The following is a 19,092-nucleotide window of genomic DNA, read 5'->3' as shown; positions in this document are numbered from 1 at the left end:
TCTCTTGAGGCATACAAGAGGACATATCAGCATGTCCTGCAACCTGTAGAGCATGAGTCGGCATGGCCTGTGTCCCCAAATCCTAAACCATTGCCTCCTAGAGTCAAAAAGATGCCAGGCCGGCCAAAGAAAAATAGAAGAAAAGATCCTTCAGAGCCAAAGAACCAATTGTTGCAACATCATTTCATACTTGCATTTTACATTACAAAATGAGCCATAGGCCTCCGGCGATTACAATACAGAAACACAACAACAACCAAATGCAACTACATTGTTCACTATTTGTTGATTTCAATTCAGAAATTTCCTTTCGTGCTCTCTGTATATCAGCATACATGGAATCCCATTGGTCAGAGGAATGCACATACAACTCTGTCATGCTCTGTTTCATAGACACGAGGTCTTCAATCACCCTTCTTGCTCTACCACTAAACTCCTGGTCAATCCAATATTTGAATGAACATGGCTGCAACACTTGTGGGCATGCCAAGTACCTTCTTCCTGCATCTGAACCCGACCAGGTACAGATCATGGTGGCATCTCAGCCCAGTCCTGACCACCATCCCCTCCCTATGCTCATCAAGTAGATGTTCAAGTTGCAAAATCAATAGGCAAAATGGGACATTCTCATCACAAATTGAACCATTGTACCCTCAATTTCAGTCAAATCACAAGCCCCAACCAAGAATCACAAATACTTACCTCCGAATCATTGCCGACGGGATTCCAGATGAGCGCCCCACTGTGTCTGCACGTCATTGAATGCGTGTGCTACTCTTCTCCTTCCTCGGGTTGAGCCTCCGCCTCGGCCTTGACCAGATCCTCGCGGCATTTGACGAGCACTGACCTGCGCGGCGCCCTGCAAAGCAAGCGGCTGGGGAGGGGCCGGCGAGCAGGCTTGCTGCGGAGGGGCCGGCGACCAGGCTTGCCGGGGACGGCGAGCAGGCTAGGAGGGGGGCAGCGAGCAGGCTTGCTGCGGAGGGGCCGGCGACCAGGCTTGCCGGGGACGGCGAGCAGGCTAGGAGGGGGGCGGGCAGCGAGCAGGCTAGAAGGGGGTGGCGAGGTGAGGCGCCGCGCTCGCTGGAATGCCTGGGAGAGGGAGGGCCGATGTACTGAGAAAAATAAGGCGCCGAAAAATAACAGGGGTAAAATGGACATTTTAGTGTTTGCTGTAAACCTAATGGGACGGAAAGTTAAGGAGGTAGTAGATGGTGTCAACGCCAGCTCGACACAGGGACGAAACCGGACCAACACGATAGTTCAGGGATGAATTTGGCTATTTCGCCAAAAAATAACAGACATATTATTGTACGGAAAAATTGCATTCATATTCAAACTCTTATAAATTAATTCTTCTGTACTAGTACTCTGCAAGCTGACTGGCCCTGTTTAGATCCAAGTTTTTACACCCAAAAACACCACATCGAATGTTTGGATACATGCATGGAGTATTAAATAAAATCTATTTACAAAATTTTTTGTATGGATGGACTGTAAATCGCGAGACGAATCTAATGAGCCTATTTAATTCATAATTTGCAACAGTAATGCTACAGTAACCATCCGCTAATTATGAATTAATCATAGATTAATTAAGCTCATTAGATTCGTCTCGTGATTTACAATCCATCCTTGTAAAAAATTTTATAAATAAATTTTATTTAGTACTCCGAAATATAGATTTTATTTAGTACTCCGAAATAGTAAGATTCCGATTAAAAAAAATTGGCCAACAAAAAAAAAGAAATAAACAAGGCCTAAAGGCGCAGCAACACACGCTGCATCTGTACTTGACCAGATCTTGTTACAACACAGAACGCGGAACCTCTGACATAGGCATGAGGCATATGCTCATGATCAGCTCGTCACCAAATCATGTAGGAGAATCAAATAGCTCTGAGAGTAACTGGGGGATTCAGAAGCTATATCTCAAATGATGATGACGAATAGAGACGACGACGATGAAGCGATGAACAATTTTTTTTTTTTAGCAACTGAGCAAGCATGAACATTTTTTCCACGGAGTGAAGGGCGTCCAAGCGACAGAACAATCGCACTCGGATCTCCACGAAACACGCACTCTCACTTCTGCACACAACACACGAAACTCAGTAGCAAAATTTTAACCGATGGCAGAAGCACGCAAAGAGAAGCAGTGCAGCTACCTTCAACTTCTTGGAAGAACTTTCGAAGCACGCCATGCCTCCTCGTGAAGCTTCTACATTCGGCGAGGTCGTCGTGGCCGGCGGTGCGGTGGTAATCTCTGATCGGTAGGGAGCAGTTTGCTTCTGCATGCCTCATGAACTTGTTTGCTGATGGTCATCTAACCGCGCACGCAAGACCATGATCAGTCCATGACGGTCATGGGTCATGACCGCAATCCATGATCCATGCACCGGATCGGAGCATGGTTAGATGACCACCAACAAAACAAGTTCGGAGCTGCATTACTCGCAAGCCAGTCTCGCCAAGGAACGAGAAAGCAGGAATGAGGAGTAGCTACGGAAGGCTATCTGCTGCTTGGAGTTGGAGGGGATGGAGAAAGAAAGCGTCGCGGTCTCGGCGCCTATCCGAACCGAGGTGGAAGACGAAGACGAGCGAGACCGCGGGGATATATGCCGCGGATGGTGCCAGCGGGGGTGAGGGGCTGAGGGCATATTCCCGGGGAGGCGGGGAATAAACCCCCAACAATGATAGGGGGGTCGCCGAGCGAGCTGACGCCTGACGGGCAACAGCTTCCTTGTTCCTTGTTCAATTCTGCTCCTGCAGATTAGATGGGCCAGCAAGCAACATCACTTGTGGACTTGTAGTTATCCAAAAAATTAAATTAAATAAGAAAAGAAAGGTAAATTTGAAGCGAGTACTATCAGTACTACTAGGTCGTTGGAGATGCAGATGCCCTGTCTCTTAACTGTTGACCCTGTCGGAGATTTATATTAGTTACTACTCTCTCCGTACCATAATATAACTACGTTAAGACTTTTTAAAGCTAAATATTTTCAATGTTAACTACAAATAGTAAAATAATCATAGAAACATGTAATATAATAATTATGCCAGTAGATTTATCATGAACCAGCTATTATAATATGTAATATTTTTTATTTAAAATAATTTGGTTTTGAGATGTTATTGGTTAAAGTTAAAGAAAATTGACTTTAGAAAAACTAAGCTTAGCTATATTCCATCTCGAAATGCATTCTCGCTTTCGATAAGTCAACTAGTTATAGAATATATTTTTATAATAAATTTATTTAAAGATATAAGCATTAATACTATTTACTATAGATTCGGTTAAACTTGAACTAGTTTGCCCGTCATTCTTTTGGGATGGAGAAAATAGGATGGAGTAGTTGGGTGCGGATGCTGCTGGTGTACGATACTAGCTTTGGTTGTGGCCTCATCATCGAGCTGTCCCGAGAAGGTGACGACGCATTGACACACATCACGGTCCACTGCGGCATGCACCATAGGGGCGCATGCGCGGCGCTCGCCGGCCCGGAGATAGAAACGGCGCAGGCTCGTCGACGACGACGCTCTGCCACGCACACATGCTGAACATCGAAACTTAATTTGGAATTTTTTATAGTTCGAGGCATTGGTATATATATACCAGGATCTTGCACGGACTTCACGAAGAGCAAGAAAAAGATAAACTGATGACAAAGTCCCGCGAGGTGCCATTCTTGTCATGTTTTCAAACTTGGTAACCATTTTGAGACCACACGGACGCTATACCACAGCAGCAGCAGGCCAGCAGCAGTAGTAAGGCTAAGGATCACATGTCTCAATCGGAGTCGGAGCCGACAACATCAATCTCGTAGTAGTCCCCATCATCAATCTCGCGATGGAGGGGAGGAAGCACCAGCGACTTGATTCTGGCGCACCTCGCCCGCAGCGCGTCGTCGGCGCCGATGTTGAAGCAGTCATCACTCAGGTGGAGAAGCTCCAGGTGAGGGCAGCCGTCGAGGACGGAGGCGAGCTCGTCGTTGGTGACGTCGCTCCCGAGGAGGGCAAGGGTCCGCAGCCCGTGCATGGCCGCGACCCCGAGCGCTTCCCCGCTACCGTGGAAGCAGAACGCCCTCTTGCGTAGCCTGAAGCGCCTGAGCTGCGGGCATGCCCGGCCGGTAGCCTCGTAGACGTCACGGCCACCGACGTTGTGGCAGAACACAAGCAGGAGGTCCTCTAGCAGTGGGCACTTATTGATCAGCTGCGTGAACCCTTCGTTAGAGACACCACCGCACGAGACGAGGCCGAGGGCCTTCAGAGCCGGCGACCTGCATGACATTGTCAAATTCGTTCATGCTGGGCATGTTGGAATATAATTGGGATTCATCTACGATGCTGATGAACTTTTTGCAGGATCGGATCGGAGGAAGAGGCGATAATTGGTACCTGTTGCTGATGTACTCCAAGAGTTGATCGGTGACGAACCACTTGGCCACGAACACATCCAGCTTCCCACGGGAGCGGTATACGGCGACTCTTGCCATGGCGCACAGGACGTCACAGTTGATCTTTGGTTCCACAGGAGAGACGCGAAATGCTTCCATGTTGTCGGAGATGTCGTCCACCACCTTGTGGCGCGCCATGTCCACGAACCGCCACAGCTCGGGCAGCTCCGCGGCCTGGAGCCAGGAGCGGCACACGAGGCCCGTGCCCATCAGGATCTCGATGGCGCCGAGCTTGACGAAGATCGACGCGAGGGCGTCCAGCGGCAGCTCCGACCAGTCCCTGGCCGGCACCGGCGAGTCGCCGCCTGTTCCGATTGGCGGCGCAACGATTCCCTCAACGCATCTGATGAAACAATAGACAATTGCTAGTAATTCACCATCAGCCCGCAGTAATTCATTTCGCGATGGCGGCCGATCACCGTACCTTGGGTGGTGAACCGTCGTGGCCATCTTCCACCACCACCACCGTGCCTGCTGCCAAGGAAGTAGGAGATGGGGAGCCTGGCTGTGACAATGGAAGGCTGTTCCTGGTGGCGCCGTAGTTTATAAAGACGAGCGATCGCAGTCCCGGCCCGGCTTGCTTAATGAGAAACTCCTCGTATCCTGTGACTTCTAGAAGTAAAGCGCCACTTCAAGGCCGGCACAGATACAAATGGGATGGCCAAGTGCGGTTTCGCACGGACGCGTGTTAACCAAAGAAGAAGACGAGAGGTTGGGCGTGCTCAGCCTTCATCACGCGGCTGCGACGTCTCTCGAGTTCTGGCCTTGTCCAACTCTCTGTTATCTTTTTTTTCGATAAAAGCTTTACCTTGCTTTTATAGAAAGCAAATAAACGGCTGGGATACCAGCTTAGAGCAAGTATTATGGTTAGCTGCAAGCCGGTTGAATCACTGCTGGCGGAGAGAGAAAAGGAGAGAGTGTGTGGAGCGACGTCTCATATATGTCCAGAAAGCACGAGGCCGGATAACCTAACACAAGCCACGTTTTTTTTTTGCCCGGTCCAAATACAGCACGGCACGGCACGCCCCGGCCTGGCCCGGTGGCTGGCGTGCCCGGGCCAGCCTGGCCCGATAGCACTTGCCGTGCTTGGGCCTCCACCTCGGCACGGCGGGTGGCACGACCCAACCCGTTAATAGAGGCCGGCCAGACACCAGCTCGTTGAATCCCACCAGCCCACCTAAACAGAAACAAGCCCACGTAAAAAATACAGCCAGCTCGGGCCCCTCTCGGCCTCTCCCAACCCTAGCCACCTCACATCCTCTCTCCCGATCTCCTGGCGCTGGCTCTCCGGCTCTCCCAATGCCGCGCCGCCGCCTTGCGTGCTTCGCCCCCTCGCCGACCTGCTCCGCCCTTGGCCCTCGCCGCCACCTTCCTTCTCCGTGCCGCCCCCTCGCCATCCTCATTGAACTCGTTTGAGCGGCCGCAATCGCCCAGGCCGTGCAGCCACACCACGAAGCCGCAGCGCCGCGCCCTCCCGCTCCGGGCCCAGCAGCGGGCGTGCGCTCCTCCTCCATCTGACTGGGAGATGACGGCGCGCACCTCCCAGCGGCCGGCGGCGGCGCCCTACGGCGACCGGTGGCGCGGATCTGCTAGGGGAGGCCACTTTCCTTCTCCGCGCCGCCCCCTCGCCGTCCTGCTTCGGCCTCGCCGCCGCCTTTCTGCTCCGCCCTACCACCGTCGCAGTCTCGCCGCCACCTCCTCCTCAGGGGACCACCGTGTCGCACCCAGCTCCACCCCTCGCCGCCACAGCGACGCGGCCGCAGTGCGGGGAGCTGGCTGCGGCGGCACCTCGACGCATAGGGAGCGGGCGAACGGGGCCCGAGGCAGTGCAGGCTGGCCGTGCCAGCCCGGCCGGCCTGGCACGAAAATGGGCCCGTGGGCTGGCCTGGCCTGAGACATTGGGCTGGGTCAGGCACGGCACGGTAAAGGCCGGGCTAGGGCGGGCCCACCCTCGGGCCGGGCCGGGCCGGGCGGTCTGGACATCTATAGCGTCTCGCGAAACAGCAGCTTCCAGCGGGCGAAATGGGCTCCGATTCGCTGCATGCCCTGCTGTGGTCCCTCCCTTTGGCTGCATGTGCTGCTGCACAGGTATCGATGTTGTTGTGGTCCCTATGCTGGAGGTCATTTGGCCCGCCGACCGGCTGAATCATTACGCTTACTCTTACAACAAAGCTCTAAAGACACCAGGCCAAATGAAAGAGGGACAAACGTTCACCACTAAGGGCACGTACAACGCCCAGACGATGCCGTCGATTTGCATCGATCGCTGCAAAATACGTCTTGGCGGAGGGCACTGAACACAAAGAGAGAAGAGCCGTCGCATCGGTCGTCTACTGCATTTGCCCGTTCTCCTAGGCGAATCGACGCCTCCGCCGCGCTGTTGTACGATCCCGCTTCCGCTCAGCGCCAGCGGCGGGACCTGGTGCGCCCCTCCTACCCCTCGCCCTGTTTTGGCCTTCATCTTCCCTCCTCACTCGTTGTGCAAGTTACCCGACGCCGAGTTTTCTTTGTCGTCGCTGCTGCGCTCGTCGTGTGACTGCTGCTCCGGTCCTTCCTGCTGAGGGTGAGATGGCTTGGCATGGATGCTCGCTTGCGGCCTGCAGACCTGCCCCTCTCTCCCTCCAATTCCATGCGATGCATTTTGAACCAATGGCTATTGATGTGCCATCTGATATGATATATTTTCACGTTGTGTGAACTGAATGATCTATTTTAATGCTGTGTGAACCAAATTGATATATTATACATGCTTACTTTAAGAGTCATACAAATTATTTAAATGTATTGTGCATTCTCTCATGTATATAATAAAATGGTTACACAAATTAATTATGTACTAAATCACTATGAACTTATGTATCAAAGAATTAATTAATCACCATGCATAGCTCATTGTACAAACTGTCAAAAAAAAAAAAGATAGCAGCCTACCGATGGAGCTGTGCAGGCGGGCAGCGTGCAAGGTCGTCGCTGTCGCTGTGGCTACTAGCGCGTGAGGCCGCCAGTGTGGTCGCCGGAACGCCGCTGCCACAAGCTAGCTCGACTCGGTTGTTGCTCGGCTTGACTCGGCTCGATGGTTCCGAGCTGAAACGGCCCAATTCTCGCTTGATCTCCAAAGTGTTGTTCATCTAAAGTTTTAAACAGATTCATGTATTTATTGTTGGCTCCTGTTCTGGAATTTTTATGATTGTGACATTAAAGTCTGATAACTAAAACAAAATATAATTAGAAAACTGTTATTTGATTGTGCTCGATGCATAGTGAATTTTGGAAGTTTGGAACTTTATAATTGCTACACCTTTTGTATTCCACCTATGTCGAGATGGCAATTCATTGGTATTTGGGTTTTCGTACCGTACCATTTTTATTGGTATTTGGCGATTAATGTTCAATCATGGGCTAATTAGGCTTAAAAGATTCGTTTCGTTATTTACAATTAAATTGTATAATTAATTATTTCTTTCAACTGTATTTAATGCTCCATACATGTGTCCAAAAATTCGATGCGATGAGTACTGTAAGAAAATTTTTGAAAACTAAGCAGGGCTTAAATTTATATTTGGCTTCCGAGCATAACAAGGTGTCTCGAGCTATTAATTAGCTGAGTTGAGAGCATGTATTATGGTGGGTTAAAAGCAGGTTGAATGCTGAGGTGGAGGAGAGAGAAGAAGTGAGTTGTTAGCTTATAGTCAGTTTCGACACAAGAACCAAGAAATTTTGTGAGATAGATAAGTGAGCCATGTATTTATGGTGAAAAACTAAATCATTATATAAATGGGCTGAGAGATGAGCTGCAAAGATTTTTGCAGCCAGCAACAGACTAAATTATTAATCTTGCTCCGAGCATTTTGTTGACGAGTCGAGGCGAGCTGGCTCCTAGCCGAGGGGTCTAGCCATATTTGTGGGGGCATGCCGGACAGAAGCCAGCGTTCGCATTGCCACTGCCACGCCGTCAGGGTGGCATTCCATCGAGGCACTCGTGTCCCATGGCGGACAGAGTCAAAGCAGGGTGGATCGTAGCCGAGCAGGAACGAACGGTGAGGATACTGCTTTGACATGTATTATAACCTACGAGCAACGACCGGAGTGGTCGAGGAGGACGATGGCAATCGGCAACCACTGTTAGCGATCGATCGACGCCGAGTAAACACTTTGTTTATCCACGATACAGCGGGCGCCCCCTGGTTTCGTTCCTGAGACAGTGAGACGGTTCAAACGCGACATCATAAATACCAACAGGGTGTTGTCAAGTGTATCCATACCATCATCAGGTACGGTACTGTTCCAGTAGACTAATGACGATCCAGTAGGTCGCTTCCAAAACCAAATCTGATAACGGCCCCCTGGTTTCGTTCCTGAGACAGTGAGACGGTTCAAACGCGACATCATAAATACCAACAGGGTGTTGTCAAGTGTATCCATACCATCATCAGGTACGGTACTGTTCCAGTAGACTAATGACGATCCAGTAGGTCGCTTCCAAAACCAAATCTGATAACGGCAGCTTGTCCTGCTAGCTCTGTTACTAGTATAAAGATGCCTACCCGTGGGCTTATTGTTACCAGCGCGCGTCTCACAAAGTCTTAACGCAGAAGCATGGCTGCGCCGGCAACGCTCTGCTATTGCTTACCCTACCCCAAGAGGCAAGAGGCTCGTGTACATGGCCACCAAGTACATCGTCGGATCGGTGGCGGCCTCCTTCGCCTTCGCCTACGCCTGCGGCGTCTACGTCGCCGACAGGAAGGTCCTCGGAGGTGAGATCAGATGCCATGCCATGCCACACCCACCCTGCCAGCACCCCCATGCACCAGTAATCTCGTGCTGCTCTTCTTCGCCAGTGGAAGCAGAACAGGGCACGGTATAAGCTGACGTCACTGCTGCGTGGCCTTCATCGTGGCGAATTACCTGCAGGCACGACCCCTCGGACCGAGGCGACGACCGAGTGGTGGCAGGAGACGGACAGGAAGTTCCAGGCGTGGCCGCGCACCGCCGGCCCGCCGGTCGCCATGAACCCCATCAGCCGCCAGAACTTCGTCGTCAAGTCGTCCAAGCCCTGATGAGAAGGCGTTACAGTTACAACGAAGATCGATGATGACAGCGCTGCCTGCTACACCGATCTGCGTCTCGTTTTCAGATTCCAACCAAATCGACAAGCAAACGTGCATCGATCTCTTTCTGTGTCATGACGACGCCGTGTACTGTTGACATGCTGTAGCTTTTATGTTTCAGTAAGGACTTGTCGAAGCACCAGACACGCGTCACTGAATCTTGCATTCTATTCTGAGAACCATCTGTGTACTCTGCATTGTTCTTCGGCTACAAACATGACAGAATGCTAAGCTCAAATTTTTTTTAAATACCACCTCAGTGTTTTAGTCGCTCACGAAGTCTATGCAAAGCCTCAACTTGGTTTTGTTAATTAGCGCTATCTGAGAACAAGAGATCCAAACATCGGAAAACGGAAGTGGCTCGAATCTGAAATACTTTGCACGCAATAGGACCGTTCCAGTTCCATCGAATTTCTAGATCTGTTGGTGGAAGTCAACTGGGTTACCTTTTATTATTGTTTAGTTGGTTACCATTTCTTAAGCTGAATGACTACTTTCATAAACGTGTTAGATACCACTCAGTTATTGTTGAGTTGGTTACCAACGAACTTAATATTTTTTTCTTATTACCATAATATCAGTGCATTTCTACTTTTTCATAAATTTTACCCTGACCTACATGAAACCACCAATTTTATACTTTTTCACTCCGTGTACAAGCTGTACTATGACCACGCGAGGTATTAGTTGTCTGGGTTCATATTGAGATTCGGATTGATTTGTTCGGATTACGATTAAAATTCCGATTGACGAACCATGGATTCATTGCTTGCTTTTATGAAATAAAGTAGAGATAGAGATAAAGATAAAGATAAATACCTTATGAGAGTTTTTTTGCGAGGAATCTTATAAGAGTATTTAAATAGTAATTGCAATTAATATATTATTCTAATATGATGGTTTTTGGAAATAAGAACGAGTCGGTCTTCTCCTTAATTTGGGCGGTCTTCAATTTTCTTTTTGGGCTAAAGAAACCTTGCTACCGATCTATGTTATAGATTTTGAGGAAAACAGAAGCAAAACAGACTATAAAACAGAAACATTATACATGCCCAAACTCCAGGAGGTTGAGTGCGTGACCTACGGCAGCAGTAAGCAAGCCAGGGACCAATGTGACACTTCGTCTTTGATCGCCAGGCTGACATAGCTTCACATCGCTGGGGATGCCCGGCATAGGGTTCGCAGTTGCCTGTGCCAGCCAACGTGCCATGCGCCACCATAGTGGCGTCTAGTACCTCCATGATCATATGGACAAATATGTCTGGGTGTGCCACGGCAAAATTGATATAATTATCAGATACATATACATTAACCTACATGAATCTACGTGATCGAGTCGTGGTCGTGGACAGATGGTTTATTCGACTTGCATATGGGATTTGACTAAGACCCACATGTTAATGACACAAGACGGACTAAACAAAAAATTTAGGTGGAAATCTTACTTATTTTTAGTAATATATATAAGCAATTGTGCATGTGCGTTGGTACGGACAAATACAGTATAAGGATCGGATATATTTGGTGCCCATACGTTAATTTGTAGGGACCTACGTGATCGAGTCGTGGATGAAAAGAGAGTTAGTCCGACTCGATTACGAGATGGGTTAAGTCTCATATGTCAATAATACGAGATGGGTTAAGTCCCATATGTCAATAATACGAGACAGACCAAACCAAAAATTTAGGTTGAAATCTTAATCGATTTAGAAATAGGTATAGATATATAAGTATAGATATAGAATACAAAGATACACAACTTGAGTATTTGGGATTTTTTTTATTTTGCAGCGTGATGTATTACATTTGACGATTTTTTTCCAGACCACCGTTATAAACCGGTAGACTCCATTGGCGATGCAGCCCTTTGGATCCATTCCTCGGTCATTGCAGTTCCCTCGACAGTGACATCGGTGAGCAGAGCATTTCCCGTTTCCACACCCAACACTCCGGGCCCACACGTCAGCGCCCCATCTCAGCCCTTGGTCATCCGCCTGGGCCTGGCCTCCACTTTCCTCCCTCTTGCGACTCTCATCGGGGGCAGCAGGAGAGGCGGCAGGGCAAGGAGGAAGGCGCCGCACCCACCACCGACGGCTCCTTCCTCTCTCCCCCTTCGCCCGCCCCCTGCTACCTCGGTGCCCTCGCTGGGATGGCGGACACCAACCCGGACGCCATCAAGAGATACACCCCGCCCGTGCACAGGTGAGCTCGCGTCGCGTCACCATGGGCTGGCTGGGTTTTCCGCAGGATGCAAGCTGAGCTGATTTGTGGGGGCATTTCTTGGTACCTTGGCTTGGCCGCGGAGAGGGTAGGCTTCCGTTGGATTCGACCAGTTCTTGGCATTTCTCGGGCCGTTATGCATAGATTTGAGCGGTCAGTGGTCTTCTGGCTTCTAATCTTTAGCAGCTTTGATGGCCTTGATCTGAGATAGCACCTTAGAAAGTGTGCGTTGTGAATAATTGCTGTCACATAGACTTCATAGATCAAAATCCTCTCTTTTTTTTCTTTTCTTTTTGCCTTTTTATTGCTAGTACCTACCGCCCGTCTTTCTGTTAGCTCGGGCAGGATGTAGCACGAAAGGGGCTTTTGCAAACGTGCAATCTTTGTCACTAGCAAACTACCGTTTTCAGTTTTCTGGTTATCCTTTGGCATGCTGATCTAGCCTAGCTATTGAATAAAGGAGCAAGCTTGGGTGACTTTCATCCCCATAGGCAACTTTTTTCAGCTTTGCTCAATCCGTTCAGTTTGCAGTTCATGCATCTATTACTAGATCCGATTTCTGGCTTCAAAGGCACCATCTTATATTTTCTTGGCAACGGAAACGGCTACATGTTGTCATCGTCAATGCATTAGTGATCTTGCATAGCCAGAGGTGGAGTTAAGTGGGAAGAGCAAGTCGATTTTTTGTAAAAATTTTGTGCATTCGCTGATCATTCAGTTGTCAGTTGATATAACCTCTTAGTTCTTTCCGTAGGAGTTATGATTTCTGATCTAATAATGCGATGTCTGCATTGCTTCTCATTATCTGTATGCTTTTTGAATGTAAGCCATCAAATCAATACTTGGATCCCTATTTTGTTGTATAAATCAACATTTTCGTTAGCTTTATATCTTGGTAGATGTCTCTGCTTAGGATCAAACCTTATGGCTGTCTTTATTCTCATTATTGTTCAGGAATCGTGCCAACAATCGGCGGAAGTCTGGAGGTACATTCCTTCGAACGCAGTTAGTTCAGTTTCTTTATGCTTTTCAGGCACTTGTTCTGAATATTTTTCGACTAATTTAGTTGATATTATCTGATTCATTGACTGGGTTTTATGGTGCATTTCTTTAGATGCAACCAGTTGGATTTGCAGATGATTTTAGGCACATGCAATTTTGCTTTGTGGTCTGTTGGTTTGATGCATAAGGTCCCACTGTTGACTAATTTAGTCAATATGATCTGATCCAATAGCTGGGTGATACAATTACTGTACTTCTAAGTTAGTCCAGGAATATGTTTATAAATCTCCACATAGTCCAACATCTGTGTTCGCTCTGCTGCAAATAGACAGCCCCTTACCATAGTTTCAGCTTCATAATTCATAATAACATAAGGATCCTTTAACAAACTAACATTCTTATGTGAACCTTACACACCAATAAATTAGCCGATGCATTTCTTTGCAACAGTCAACAGTAAAGGGCGTACCCAGTGCCGTAGGCTTCCCGCACTGTGCGGGGTCTGGAGAAGGGTTGTTTTTAAGCCCCAAGCCTTACCCACACAAATGTGCAGAGGCTGGGGCTCGAACCCGGGACCTTCCGGTTACAGACGGTAGGCTCTACCGCTGCACCAGGCCCGCCCACTGTTGACTGTTGCAAAGAATATATGGTAATTATAGGCTCTACCACTGTTGACTATTCTTTGCAACAGTCAACAGTAAAAAAGTAAATTGAAGTCACCTGCAACAATAGTGTCTATAATTACCATTTCAAGAATGAAGTTGTTATTTTTGTCTTGTGTGAACCCACACACACCAACAAATTAGCCAATACATTACTTTACAACAGAAAAAAAATGTAAACTGAAAAGTCACCTGCAACAGTAGTATCTATGGTTAACATTTAAAGAGTAAAAGTTGTTACTTCTGTTGTACTGAATGATCATCACTGGTAACTTTTCAGAGACGTTAAGTTTGCATTTTAGACTTTTGTGTTTCCTATAATTTTAGTATTAGCTATCATGTCTCTTAATATGCTACTGCTCAATGTTAAGTTGTTAGGCAGTTCTGTTCAGGTTACTTATTATGAGACTAATTGTTATCCCACCAAACAGATAGGGCCGATAAGGCTAATTACTCCTACAACAATGATGGAGAGAAGAGCCATGTTCCTTCATTAAAGAACCTACCTCCAATTGTTCCTCACGAAACATTCTTCGGCAATGTTCAGAATGACTACAATCAAACAAGATTAGTGCCTTTGGAGGGATGTTCAGCCAGTGAGGCATCACAGCTTCTGAATGACCGTATGTTTCTCTGCAAAACTGCACATTCTTACTAGAAAACTTCTGTGGTACAAGTTCTTACCTTTTGGCTGCTCTAGTTGCCGCATGCTACTGTGTAATACATGTATTTAGGGGTGGATACTAAGAAAGTTTGAGTGGTATAGTGTTTCCCTTTGCTTGTGTTCAACCTAGGAGAGTGCCTAAACCTTCATTCTGATTCTGTAGGTTGGACTGCTGCAATGAACTTGTACAATGATCAAACAATTGACTCCTCTGGTGAGTCCTCATGTTGCTATGAACATTACATTTCTTGATGGTAGCTGATAATGCAAATACTTGAGTCTTTAGTGTTGAAGAACCACTGTGGCAGTGAGAAAACTAGGACCTTACAAGTGATGCATAACAACTTGAAAGTAGACATTATTTTTATGTTATGATATATCGGTATCATAGTTCCATGCATCAATAATATTTATGTTCTTGTATCTTGTCTCAACCTATTGTACCAACCCTTAAGAATTAAGAAATTCATATTGTGTTGTAAGTGGATGCGCATATATTTTGTGGCAACTCTTAGAATTTAGATGCTCATATTGGGTAGATAACTAGAGAATAGAGATGCTATGGTGTTATACCATGCTCTGCAACATTAAACAACAGTAGTCAAGCAAAGTTGGGAATACAGTTCTTTTAGGGCATGCTACTTGCTACCTGGAAAGGTGTCTCTTGGTGAACTGGGGATTTTAATAGCATTTTATGCCTATTATAAATACTATATTCTGATGAACTCAGGGTACGTACTTGACACCTCAGTTAGATAAATACTATATTATGATGAACTCATGGTATATACTTGACACCTCAGTTAGATACCTACGTCCAGTGGTGCCCATATGAAACAATTTAAAACAAAAAGTGCACCTGTTAATGCTGTTAACTTTGCTATCTTGATGTTTGTCCAGAGAAACCAGTAATGTATTCTGGATCTACTGTTTCATCATGGGGTCACCTGAAGCTTCCTCATCAGGTATGAATTGGAGTAAAATCCTTGCCATGCTTTCCTCCTACATTTCGTTTTGCAATATCCCCTAATTGCTTGCTGCGGATTATTGGGATTATAGATGAACTTCCTTGAAGAGTTGTGTCGTGCAGTTGACTCTCATACGGAAATTGCATCACCTGTCGACTCCTGGAACTAATGGAAATCAACATCTACATCATTACGGGTGATGACTAGTTTAAGGCAGTCTACTCGCCAGTTCAATGTACTTGTATCTCATCCACGCATGCTGTAGGCTGTAGCTGCTTGGGCTTCTGGAATCAGCATTTGTAAGGTTGTACCACTATATCCTGGCCTTATGGATGGAAATCAGCTTGTAGCATCAGGTAAATGACACACCAGGTACTAGCACCATCGAAACAGCTTGGTTGTTGTATGCTAGTTAAAGAATCGGTGGTTGTAATCCATTTTCTCGACATCTGAGTTTTTGCCATTCTCTAGAATTCGTAGAAGGCAACGCTTATTGAAAACCTCAGTTTCAATGGTGCTTTTCTGCTTTCTTTGCACTAAATCACTCAGATGGCAAGTAAGCCTTGGTGGCAAGTATATATTGTTTCAGAACTCAGGGCCATTTGGCTATAACCTTGGCCGTCTTCTCCAGACTTACCGTCTGGGCACCACTCCAGCTGTAATTATTGCGTCCAATGCCTTTAGATCAAGATCTTCCTTGTTAGCTTGTCAAGGGTGGTTACAGACAGGAATGGCCTTGAAGCGCAGGAGGTGGAAAGGGAGTAAGAAATGGGGAAAATTGGCTGGGAGACATCCTTCAAATGTGTCTTTTGCTGGTAGCCACTAAAAAATTATCGCTTTGCCGAGAGACACTCTTCAATCAAAGTAATTTGCCAGAAGACACTAAAGCCTATTGTTTATTCAAATTAATTGTAAACGAACGCGAAATGACCAAATTACCCCCTCTGACCACACACTCATCCCCATCTAATTCATCCGCATCACCCCCTCCAGTCTCCACGCTCATGCTCGCGACTACCGGCGGCGGTGGTCCTGCTGGCGCGCAGGCCGCTCCCTCTTGCCGGCCGGCCATCCGCCCGCTGGTCCGGCGCGCAGGGCCTGCTCGCACCGCCGGCCAGCACGGGGGCGTCGCAGGCGACCAGCGCGGGCGTGTCGCCGGCGGCGACCGGGGGGCTTCGCGGCGCACGGGGGCCCCTTTGAGGCGTGCGCGCCTGGGCGCGTGGATGCCCCTCGTGGCGCGCGAGCTGGGCACGTCATAGCCGCTTCTGCCCCCACACCAGCGTTCTGCTGGTCCTTCGCCGCCAGTGCGCACCTGAGCGACCCGCTCTACACTGCCTCGCGGAGCATGCTTGCGACGGTGCTCTCCGACCCCACGCCGGAGCGCTGGCGTGATGTGCTGCGACAGCGGGTGGCCGAGCAGCTGCCCCGACGGGTGGGGTGGCAACGATTGCATGGCCAGGTTCGAGATGAGCTTGCCGCCACGGGGCAAGCACGCCTCACCGTCGAGCGCGCTGCCCAAGTGGACGGCCTCGCTGCACGGCGTCGGGGCCGTCCTGGCCGAGCTGGACGCGTGGCCGGATCTCCAGCAGGCGATGCGGACCACGCTGGCGGCGCACGCGACGGCGGTCACCGCGCTCGTGCTTAGAGCCGGGAGGGAGTTGAGCTGGGACATCCGCTGGATCACTAGGCACAGAGATGTCCTCGAGTCAGAGGCGCGGAGGCACCTAGCCATGCCAATATTGCCGGTCTCGGAACTCATCGGTCGCCGGCAGCGACGAGCCACCGCACGAGATGCTTTTGCGGACGCGTGTAGGGCAAGGGTAAATCTGTCCAAAATTTGTGTTTTATGAACTCTTCAGATAGAAAATACTATTATATGTGTTATTGGCAAATTACATTGATTGAAGAGTGTTTTCTAGCAAAGGGATGTTTTTTTAGTGGCTACCAGCAAAAGCCAAGTTTGAATGATGTCCCCTAGCAAATTTACCCTAAGAAATGTGTAGTTTGTAATCAGGTTGCAGGCGGGGCGGGTTGCAACTGACCGCAAACCCACAGTTTGCCACCAATTAGTTTTGCGGGTTTGCGGCCGTCCACCAACTTAGCCACGCCGCTGATATGTATTCCGTGGGCATAGTGGCACAACCCACGAACCCACACAAACCCGCATCATCTGCTCGTACATCATGGTGGGCTGGCATTCCGCTACTTATTTATTTGCTTCCGAGCCAAAAAGTATTAATGCTAAAGAATGTAAATAAAAACCTGGAAAAAAACAACTGATTTAGAAAGGCATTAACATTTAGGATCCTCCGTTCTATTCGAATGAATTGAACTAACAACATCTGAGATGAACATGTTCAGCGATAGAACTCAGTATCTCACAATATTTCAAGTTAAAAAAAAAGGAAAATTTGTCTGTGGCACATCTCCAAATGGTGAATTTGTGCACAGCACACTCCACTCTTTGAAATTGTGCACAACACACTCCAATCTTTGATTTTTGTCTCCAACACACCGCAGCACATAAAAAGACTTCTTTGCCCTTGCAAAAACCAGGCCCACCCGTCAGCTCTCTCCCTCTCCTCCTCCTTCCTCCTCCACCTCATCCAGGAGTGGTGCGTCGCGCACCGCTCCATGGGCGTCGAGCGCATCCCCACGCCCAAGTAGCCCGCCGACCCGGACCTCGTCCGCTCCCTCGTCGCCCAGGGCCCGGGCCTCCCCGCGCTCCGCAGGCTCCGGGCGCTCGCCAGGGCGCTCCCTCGACGCCGCCTTCGCCTCCGGGGCCGCCGACGAGCTCCAGGCCGAGGCCATGGCCGTGCTCGCGCTCGTCGGCCTCGGGGAGGCCGAGGCCGTCGAGGTCGTGGCCCGGGACGGGAGGATCGGGTCGCTAGGCTCGGCAAGCTCCTCGCCGCCGCCGGCCCGCTCGAGGCCAGGGTCAATGCGGGCGCCGTCGTCGAGGCCGCCGAGGAGAAGGCCCACGCGCGCGCCGTCCGCGTCCGGATCCGGGGCCTCTTCGCGCTCTGCTGGCCAAGGAGAACCGGCCCCGCGTCCGCGCTCGCCCGGCGCGTGGCGGAGGGCGGCGCCGCCGGGGAGCCCGAGCGCACGCTGGCGGCCGTGGAGCGGTTGTGCCTCGCCGAGGGCGGCCGCGACGCCGTGGTCGCCGGGGCCGGGGGCGGGCTGGCGGTGGCGGCGCTAGTGCGCGCCATGTCCGGGTGCGCGGCGGAGCACGCGGCGGGCGCGCTGGTGGCCGTGGTGGGCGGGTCGGAGGCGCTGCAGGTGGAGGCGGTCCGGGCGGGCGCCATGAGGCGGAGGAGGAAGGAGGAGAGGGAGAGCTGACGGGTGGGCCCGGTTTTTGAAAGGGCAAAGAAGTCTTTTTATGTGCCGCGGTGTGTTGGAGACAAAAATCAAAGAATGGAGTGTGCTGTGCACAATTTCAAAGAGTGGAGTGTGCTGTGCACAAATTCAAGATTTGGGGATGTGCCACAGACAAATTTCCCTAAAAAAAAGGAGTAGCTGCAGATCCTATTCTTCCTTCAACCACAACCTGGGAGTACATTGAAATCAAAAGAAAAAAAAAATCTTGATCAGAGCAGTCGGACTATTATATGAAATCTTAGCTGAACTAGCAATAAGAGTGTATTGGATACTCTTGCAGAGTTGATAACTCAGGTTTCAGAGCAGTGACCATGAGATTCAGACCACTGCAACTCAAGGGGAAGCACGATATATGCAGGCAATGAAAAATAATTCCTAAGGTGTTTAACCATGGACCAATCACATTTGCGGGGATCTGTACGAGAAGATACAGCACGCACCTTTGGGGGAGAAGACGGCGAGCTGACCACCTTCGTCAGGAACCTCCTGGTGAGCGACAGCACTACCAGCATCACGTCCCGGTTCTTGAAGCTGAACTCAATCGGGGAGGACGCCAGCTCGACGACCTTGCCGGGGGGGGGGGGGGGCCCTGGATCCGAAGCTGGGACCCGATCGAGCACCACCTTGCCGCCGAGCTTG

General features: G+C 49.4%; 4 protein-coding genes, 1 long non-coding RNA gene and 1 pseudogene across 5 annotated transcripts; 3 read left to right on the top strand and 3 right to left on the bottom strand.

Moving 5' to 3' along the window:
* Positions 1 to 1,660: 1,660 nt before the first annotated feature.
* Positions 1,661 to 2,597, bottom strand: LOC120656393. The gene is made up of 2 exons (XR_005667892.1): positions 2,166 to 2,597; positions 1,661 to 2,088 (listed from the first exon to the last, which is right to left on the bottom strand). It is a non-coding gene; the product is annotated as an uncharacterized LOC120656393 (long non-coding RNA).
* Positions 2,598 to 3,733: 1,136 nt separating this feature from the next.
* Positions 3,734 to 4,335, bottom strand: LOC120654141 (putative F-box/LRR-repeat protein 23). The gene has a single exon (XM_039931699.1). It carries the CDS (start codon positions 4,286 to 4,288, stop codon positions 3,788 to 3,790), a length of 501 nt encoding a protein of 166 aa, XP_039787633.1. The 5' UTR covers positions 4,289 to 4,335; the 3' UTR covers positions 3,734 to 3,787.
* Position 4,336: 1 nt separating this feature from the next.
* LOC120653615 (F-box protein SKIP19-like) lies at positions 4,337 to 4,904 on the bottom strand. Its single transcript, XM_039931321.1, has 2 exons — positions 4,396 to 4,904; positions 4,337 to 4,352 (listed from the first exon to the last, which is right to left on the bottom strand). The coding sequence occupies exons 1-2, from the start codon at positions 4,902 to 4,904 to the stop codon at positions 4,337 to 4,339; spliced, it is 525 nt and encodes a 174-aa protein (XP_039787255.1).
* A 4,141-nt stretch (positions 4,905 to 9,045) lies between these two features.
* Positions 9,046 to 9,717, top strand: LOC120654139. The gene is made up of 2 exons (XM_039931698.1): positions 9,046 to 9,208; positions 9,366 to 9,717. Exons 1-2 carry the CDS (start codon positions 9,115 to 9,117, stop codon positions 9,509 to 9,511), a joined length of 240 nt encoding a protein of 79 aa, XP_039787632.1. The 5' UTR covers positions 9,046 to 9,114; the 3' UTR covers positions 9,512 to 9,717.
* A 1,787-nt stretch (positions 9,718 to 11,504) lies between these two features.
* On the top strand, positions 11,505 to 15,597 carry LOC120656391. The gene is made up of 6 exons (XM_039934467.1): positions 11,505 to 11,764; positions 12,737 to 12,768; positions 13,878 to 14,069; positions 14,274 to 14,324; positions 15,011 to 15,075; positions 15,170 to 15,597. Exons 1-6 carry the CDS (start codon positions 11,712 to 11,714, stop codon positions 15,245 to 15,247), a joined length of 471 nt encoding a protein of 156 aa, XP_039790401.1. The 5' UTR covers positions 11,505 to 11,711; the 3' UTR covers positions 15,248 to 15,597.
* An 872-nt stretch (positions 15,598 to 16,469) lies between these two features.
* LOC120653614 lies at positions 16,470 to 18,616 on the top strand (annotated as a pseudogene).
* The last annotated feature ends 476 nt before the right edge of the window (positions 18,617 to 19,092 follow it).

This window comes from Panicum virgatum, chromosome 1N (genome assembly GCF_016808335.1).
Source record: "Panicum virgatum strain AP13 chromosome 1N, P.virgatum_v5, whole genome shotgun sequence".
In the NCBI taxonomy this organism is placed as follows: domain Eukaryota; kingdom Viridiplantae; phylum Streptophyta; class Magnoliopsida; order Poales; family Poaceae; genus Panicum; species Panicum virgatum.
Note: the sequence above shows the minus strand (reverse complement) of the source record. Positions and strands in the feature narration are given on the sequence as shown.